This window comes from Mus caroli, chromosome 11, assembly GCF_900094665.2.
Source record: "Mus caroli chromosome 11, CAROLI_EIJ_v1.1, whole genome shotgun sequence".
Lineage (NCBI taxonomy): Eukaryota > Metazoa > Chordata > Mammalia > Rodentia > Muridae > Mus > Mus caroli.
The window spans coordinates 98,127,643-98,135,023 of record NC_034580.1 but is presented as its reverse complement, the minus strand read 5'-3'; the positions used below and the strand labels follow the sequence as shown (position 1 = coordinate 98,135,023).

Below are 7,381 nucleotides of genomic sequence, written 5' to 3'. Positions count from 1 at the left end.
GGGGATGTACAGAGAAGCCTGAGAAAGACTAAGGGGAAAAAAAAATCCAACTCCCCTGGCCTAGCAGGTGCTTGTCTAGCCTCTGGAAAACCCCATGTAGAGGAGGCCGCTGTGGCCAGAGAGAGACAAGACAGGAGAGCAGGAAGCCAGTGCTGACCACAGAGCCATTAAATGAATATGGATGGGGTCAGGGATGCTGGAGTACACTTGTCATCCTGGCACTGGGGAGACAGGCAGGAGGACCACCATTCTCGGTTTGATGGAGAGACTTTCAATGAAGGAGGAGGAGAACAATTAGAGGCTTTGTTACCTGGGTGTTAAGCACAGGCTCTGAGGGAGGTGGGATATGGGCAGTTAGGCCAGGAGGAAATGATTAGACAACCGCTTTTAGCTTTACAAGCCCTTGTGGAGAAGGGCGGGAGGGAGAGGGACAAATCGTCTGCTTTCCAGCTTGTCATGTTAGCTTATTCTGTGTCTCTTTATGATAGTTCCTTCCTCCTTCAAGGTTAGGGAGCCTGGGCAACAGCAGTGTTGAGTAACTCCCTTCTGTACTCCGAAAAGACAGAAAAACAAACAAGCAAACAAACACGGTGGCCCAGATAAACCCCAAGGGCTGCAGGAGGCCCAGCAGTGTGGGACCATTGGCTTCTTAAAATGAGAAAGCTAGACTAAGTACTGGGGAAAGAAGAAAAGTGTTCCTTGCAGGTAGGGTAAGGATTCCCTTTAGTGACTGGCGTTGAGTGGCTTCTAAATTTCGCTGGGCACATTATAATTCGGGGGGTGGGGGGCTTGTTAAAGTGCAGATCTGGCCTGGAGCTTTAGAGTCTGTATTTCTAGTAAGTCTTCAAGCATTGCCTCTGCTTTTAAGCTTAAACCAGGGACCACATCTTAATGAAACTGGTGCCTAGTTTAATGTCAAACAAATGGATAGATGAATAAGATGTTCAGCTAAGAAAGAGGATTTTCGGCTACCTAAATTTCTAGCAATAACTGCTAAAACGCAGATTTCCAACTACAACTAAATTTGGAGTTACGAAATCAGTAGGTCTGAGGCGGAGACTGTATTTGCAGTTGAACACGCCCCTTAAGTCGTTTCTCTGATCCGGACAGTTGAGGATGGGTGAAGTGTGAGATCTGTGTGAGATCTGAGGTGAAGACTAGGGCCTAAGGGGATAAGAGTAGGTAGCACTGCCTTTGAGGTAACTACTTGAGGGAGATCAGGGCCCCAAAGGGATAGGGGACCAGGATGCCCGAAGGCTTCTCTCTGTCTCACCACTTGAAGACAAGGTTGAGCCACTCAGCAATGAAGGTGATCCAGAGCACGGAGATGCCCAGGCGGCGGGAGGCGTAGTAGGCCGCGGGGAAGCAGACCTGAAAGAGATTCTTAGGATCGCCCAGAAAGGTGACCCAGAGCCACATATTCTCTAGCCCGGGAAGCCGGTTCTGTAGTGCTTCAGCCATTATGATGCCCGCGCTCAGCGTGGACTCCATGGTGAATCAGGAGTCCTCTATCCTGGAGCCCGTTGTAGGGTGCAAGTCGAGGAACCTTAGCAGAAATGAAGCGGCTACCTGCTGGCCCTCTAGAGACCACCCTTTCTAGCCCCCGGCCCCGCCCTACCCGCCGGGGGGTCTAAGCCAAGCCCCACCCCCGCCCCGCCCCGCCCCCGCAGTCCCTGACACGCGCGACTTGGGGCCGTAGCTGGTACTGTTTCCTCCGGCTTTCTTTCTCGGCCTTCCTCTCTACTGGACAGCGGAGGGGACAAACCTTTGCGAAGGCGTTTCCTCAAGGCCCCACGTGGCCGCTGTTGCTAGCACGTGGGCTGCCGGCGTAGTGCAGAAACCCGCTGCTGTTCCGGGTCAGGGGACCGATGAACCTGGGAACCAGCTCTGTGTCCCGGTTCCTTGTTCTGCTGCTACGAAGTCGATGTCTAATCTCCAGGGCGAGGGTATCTTCTGAATCTGATCTCTGTTTTCCAACATCACTACCCATTTTTCTCAAATCTGGACCATTTGGAGAGAAGGGAGTCAAAGCCCAGCCTCCAGTTGCACACAGTCTTAGTTGACATCTACCTGTCTCCAGCTCAGGATTCTCCCATTCTATTTCATCCATGTCTTCCTTCAAGAACCCAATGCTTAACGTGTGTGTATGTTATGTGTGAGAAACTTGCCTTGCTCTCACCCCTACCACCCTCCTGCCATTTAAAATCCTTACTGGGCAGATAAATCAAGAAAGAGATAGTATTTCCATGAAAAGAGGAAGGGCACACGCCTACAGTTTTTGAATTATTAGAAGGAACACAGTCCTAGGGGAGATCTGCTTAGAGCAAAGGAAGGAGCCTGTTGATATACTTCTTTGATTTCTTTGCGTATCCATGGCGAGGTGGGAGTGGGGAGTGTTTCTAGACAGGGATTGCTCTTAAACTCAAGAGATCCTCCTGCCTTTGCCTCCAGAGTGCTGGAATTTAAGGCTAAAAGCATGCACTACCGTGCCCAGCTTTTTGTTTGGTTAGTTTTGTTTTGTTTTGTTTTATTTTTCAAGACATGGTTTCTATGTGTACCTCTGGCAATCTTGGAACTCACTTTATAGACCAGGCCTAGCTCTCATATCCAGAGATCAGCCTGCCTGTCTCCCAAGTGCTGAGACTCCCAAGGGCATGAGACCACACCCTTGGATTTCTTAGTGTCTCAAGCAATTTTGTTCTTGTTTTGTCTGAAGGGTGGATGAAAATGAAGATATGAAATAAAGTGTTTTTCAATTGCTTCAAGAAGCCAAAATTTCACGCAGATGTTTTTTGTTTGTTTGTTTGTTTGTTTGTTTGTTTGTTGAGACATATCCCTGGCTGTCCTGTCACTATGGAGACCAGGCTGGACTTAATTAAGTTCACAGAGATCCACCTGCCCCTCTCCCTCTGCTGGAATTAAGCTCTAGTTTGTTTATTTTTGAGGTAGATCTGGCCCAGGCTGGCCTCAAACTCCCAATTCCTTAGGATTGCTGAGATTATAGGTATGGGCAACCACTATCTACCTATTTGTTGTGTTGTTTAGATTTGTTTGTTTGTTTGTTTGTTTGTTTGTTTTAAGTTTTTTGAGACAGGGTTTCTTCTGTATAACAGAGTCCTGGTTGTCCTGGACTTACTTTGTAGACTAGGCTGGCCTTGAATTCAAAGATCTGCCAGCATCTCCCTCTCTCGTGCTGGAATTAAAGGTATGTAACAGCACACCCTGCCACAATACCTACTTCTTAAGGACTCTGAGATCTGCTCTGGCTCTAGTCTCTACCTTCACAACTTTACCAATCTATATCAGCATCCTGATTTAAAATTGTTTGATACCATCTTTTGACCTTCACAGGCACCAAGCACACATGTGGCCCACATACATCCATGCATGCAAGATACGTATAAAATTAAATAAACTTAATAAACACTTAAAAAAAAGTTTAAATGTGTGTAGTTCTGAGTAATGTCATGAGATCTGGATGTAGGATCATCCCTTTGTCTAAAACCCATGCTGCATTTGCTGTTTAATCCATCAGTGGCCTCGAACTCAGAAACCCGCCTGCCTCTGCCTCCCGAGTGCTGGGATTAAAGGTGTGGGCCACCACGCCCGGCTTTAGTTAGTTGTTTTTTGAGACAGAGTTTCTCCGTGTAACAGTCCTTACTGTCCTGGAACTCACTTTGTTGACCAGACTGGCCTCGGGCTCACAGAGATCACCCTGCTTCTGCCTCCACTGCTGGCTCGATTTGATAGTTTAAAAAATACATTTATTTATTACACTGTAGCTGTCTTTAGACACACCAGAAGAAGGCATAAGATCCCATGGTTTTAAGCCACCATGTAGTTGCTGGGATTTGAACTCAGGTCCTCTGGAAGAGCAGTCAGTGCTCTTAACCGCTGAGCCATCTCTCCAGCCCCTAACTAGACAGTCAATCATGAGATCAGCTCCTTTGGTGTTGTAGTACTTATGTTCAAGTAATTCTTATTTTATGTAATGAGGATCCAATAAGTGATGTGTCAAATCAGACACTTTGAAACAGAGAGCCTACTCACGAAAATTTTATTGTGATATATATTATTAAGAGCATTCTATTTTAGCTGGGTTGTGGTGGCACAGGACTTTGATCCCTGCACTCAGGAAGCAGAGGCAGATGGATCCCTGTGAGTTCAAAGCCAGCCTGGTCTACAGAGCCAGTTTCAGGACAGCTGAGGCTACACAGAGAAACTCTGTCTCCAAAACACAAAACAAAACAAAAATCACTCTATTTTAATTAGAAGATGTTAAGTTCTTGTTGGGCCTAACATAAACTCTGTCTTCTCTTTGTATGTGTAGGGGAAAAAACCCATTCTATGTAGAGATTCCTATTTTTAGAGTTTCAGATATGTACTTTAGAAAAGGGGGAGACGCCTTTAATCCCAGAGCTTGGGAGGCAGAGGCAGGTGGATTTCTGAGTTCGAGGCCAGCCTGGTCTACAGAGTGAGTTCCAGAACAGCCAGGCGATACAGAGAAACCCAGTCTCGAAAAAAAAAAAAAAAAAAAAAAAAAAAAAAAAAAAAAAAAAAACCCAAAAAACAAAAAAGGGGAGACTAATTACAATGTCATAAAGAAGTGGAGTCAGGGATGAGAATATATAAGTGGCAGTGGTGCAAGGTCCTGGGTTTAATCCCAGCATTCCCTCCTTCCTTCCTGGAGAAGGGGAATTACATATATATGACTTGTTATGGGGTCCAGAATGACACAACATTCCTCTGAAACAGACAAAAGCATGGAGAAGAATTTTTATTCCCATTATAACGATTGCACCAATGCCCCCAACACAAGGAAGTTTTTGCCTGTTGGAGCACAAGGAAACACTTTTGAACTTTGTTCAGGCTCACTCAGTGCCAGAGCTGGCCCTTTGCCTCTCTGTAAACTAGAGAAAGGTCAACCTGTTTCTCCGATGATTTTTATATTGTGGGGAGGGGTGGGTGAAAGGATGGCAGCTGGTGCTGGGAGGTTTAAAAGTGCATGTGCACAGTTCCTTCCATAAGGTTAGTGAGTATTGTAATATCAAATGGATATCATTGGGATGGGACTTTGTCATTATTACCATTCCCTGTTCCTGGCTTCCCACCTCTCCCATGTATGTATGTGTGTATGTATGTATGTATGTTTCTACTGGTGCTGAGACTTGAACCCTATGTATGTATGTATGTATGTATGTATGTATGTATGTATGTTTCTACTGGTGCTGAGACTTGAACCCAGGCCTTGAGAATGGATATGTGCTCTGTGACTAAGCAACATCCCCGAGCTGTTCTTCCTTTTACTCAGCTTTCTGAGATCACAGGGTTACTATTATTTACTTAGATACTATATGTCATGCATGTACTCATTACCTCACTTAAGCCTCCTTACTGCCTTAGGAGGCAAACGTTATTATCTGATAAAGGCCAGTAAGTAGTACCTTTGTTACAATCAAAACCATGGCTTTGCCAGTTTTGTGACCCTGACAATTTTAAGACTTCCTTTCTTTGTCTGTAAAATGAGGATATTGATTCCTTCCTTGAGGGGATGCCAGATGCTCACTAAGTAGTCTTTAGATCCCACCAAGGAAACATAAGTTTGCTAATTTGCTTAAGGTATTTGGTAAATGGCCTCAGATTCTAATTTGCCTAGCCCTACAGCTAACGTATTTTGTTCGACTACTTTATAATTGGTTATAATCATTTTGAGTGAGTCCTGGTAAGTCTTGTGAGCTTCTGGTTCTTCCTATGCAAATGAGGATAATATTTTATAGAGTTCATTCATTAAACGTTTTTGTGTAAGGTGTGGGCTTCAGCAAGACTCCAGTTGCTTTCCCTTTCTCCATCTTGTCCTACGTAAGTCATTTAGCCTTTATATTTATCTATTTCCTTAGCTTCCAACAGGGCTTTGCAGGCACTTGGCCGAGCAGACCCGCAGCCGCACATTTTTTACTGTATTCAAGATTCCTCTTTTATTTCCTCTTCTACCTAGGCTCCCGCCCCACCCAGCGCCAGGCCACGCCCCTGCGCATGACGTCAGCACGCCTCGCGCGTCGCGTCGCGGCGCTTGCTGGGGGCCCGGCTTTCGCCCGCTGCTGCCGCCGCCGCCGCCGGCCGCGGCTGCTCTCCCAAGATGGCGGCTCCTCCGGGCGAGTACTTCAGCGTTGGGAGCCAGGTGTCGTGCCGGACGTGCCAGGAGCAGCGGCTGCAGGGCGAGGTGGTAGCCTTCGACTACCAGTCCAAAATGCTGGCTCTAAGTATCCTTCTCTGCGTGGACCCCGAGGCCGGGCCGGCGTGTAGGTGCGGTGGTGGGGGGGCGGGGGACGGCGGCGGCAGCTAGGGCCCTCTCCCGGCCTAGGGGCGACCGGCTACCGCGGTGCCCCGGGCGCATGCGCATGGCCCTGAGTTTCCCATCCCCCTCCCGCGGGCCTTTTCGGTCCACTTTGGGGACCCTTGTCTCCCACCCCTTGTGGGAGCTGGGCCCCAACTGAGGGTTGGTGGGTGGAGCGGGGCTTGACACGCGGGTGTCTTTTCGGGAGGGGACGACGTCTTAAGGGGACTCCGTGATTGAGGGGAGGGGGTCGTGGTGGGGAGAGGGCTGGAGATTGGAGCCCGGATGGAGTCGGGAGGGGTGTGTAGGGTCAGGAACTGCTAGTAGGGTAAGGGTATGGACTTTACGAGTGGACTGTCTGCTGATGAGATTTGATTCAAGAAAGGGCGGTGGTGGGATGGTGGCCTTGCCGGTTTGGAGATGGGAAGTGCGGAACAGTTTGTATCTGAACTGGTGGCGAATTTTGCTGGGGTGGTGTATGCTTGGTGTCAGTGTGTGTGCTGACTTTGAAGGTTCTCAGTCATTTGAAAATTGCAGCTTAGGAGGTGTTGGAATTAGAAGCCTGGTCTAGAGAGGACTTGCCACGTTTTTCAGGGGCTTATGTATGACAGACAGTGTGGCCTTCGGTTTAGTTCAACACATTCCATAGAAACGTCCTCCTTTTTTCAAAGTACCAGTGTTAAACTGCATGGAAGAAGTGGCCCTGTTCCCTAATGGTTTCTGAATTACTTCACCAACTCACTGCTGGAAAACAAAACGCTTCCTGGTTGAAATAAATGAACCTCTGCCTCCCCCTTTATTTGAGCTACAGGTGGGTTTACTAGGATTATTTTTAGAAGGTAGCCTCTGTCTTTAAAATGAAGTTTCTTATGGAAACTTGTGCTGCCTTTTAATTGTGAGTTGTTGATTTCCAGCTCAGAAAGACTTCTTCATAAACGGCATGTGTGTGTTATTTTAAAAAGAGGAGAACATACTTTGGCCTAAAACCTCTCTTCCTTTGGTGACTTACTTGGAAGAGTCTTTTCTTTCTTTTTTTTTTTTTTTTTT

At 47.2% G+C, this 7,381-nt stretch overlaps 2 protein-coding genes across 2 annotated transcripts in view; one reads left to right on the top strand and one right to left on the bottom strand.

The window, feature by feature from the left end:
* The window catches only part of G6pc3 (glucose-6-phosphatase catalytic subunit 3), a 4,431-nt gene extending 2,714 nt beyond the window's left edge, over positions 1 to 1,717 (bottom strand). The window contains exon 1 of the mRNA XM_021176919.2: positions 1,274 to 1,717. Within this exon, the coding sequence (XP_021032578.1) occupies positions 1,274 to 1,491 (218 nt within the window). The 5' untranslated portion in view covers positions 1,492 to 1,717. The remainder of the gene's footprint in view (positions 1 to 1,273) is intronic.
* A 4,305-nt stretch (positions 1,718 to 6,022) lies between these two features.
* The window catches only part of Lsm12 (LSM12 homolog), a 22,013-nt gene continuing 20,654 nt past the window's right edge, over positions 6,023 to 7,381 (top strand). The window contains exon 1 of the mRNA XM_029484068.1: positions 6,023 to 6,260. Within this exon, the coding sequence (XP_029339928.1) occupies positions 6,137 to 6,260 (124 nt within the window). The 5' untranslated portion in view covers positions 6,023 to 6,136. The remainder of the gene's footprint in view (positions 6,261 to 7,381) is intronic.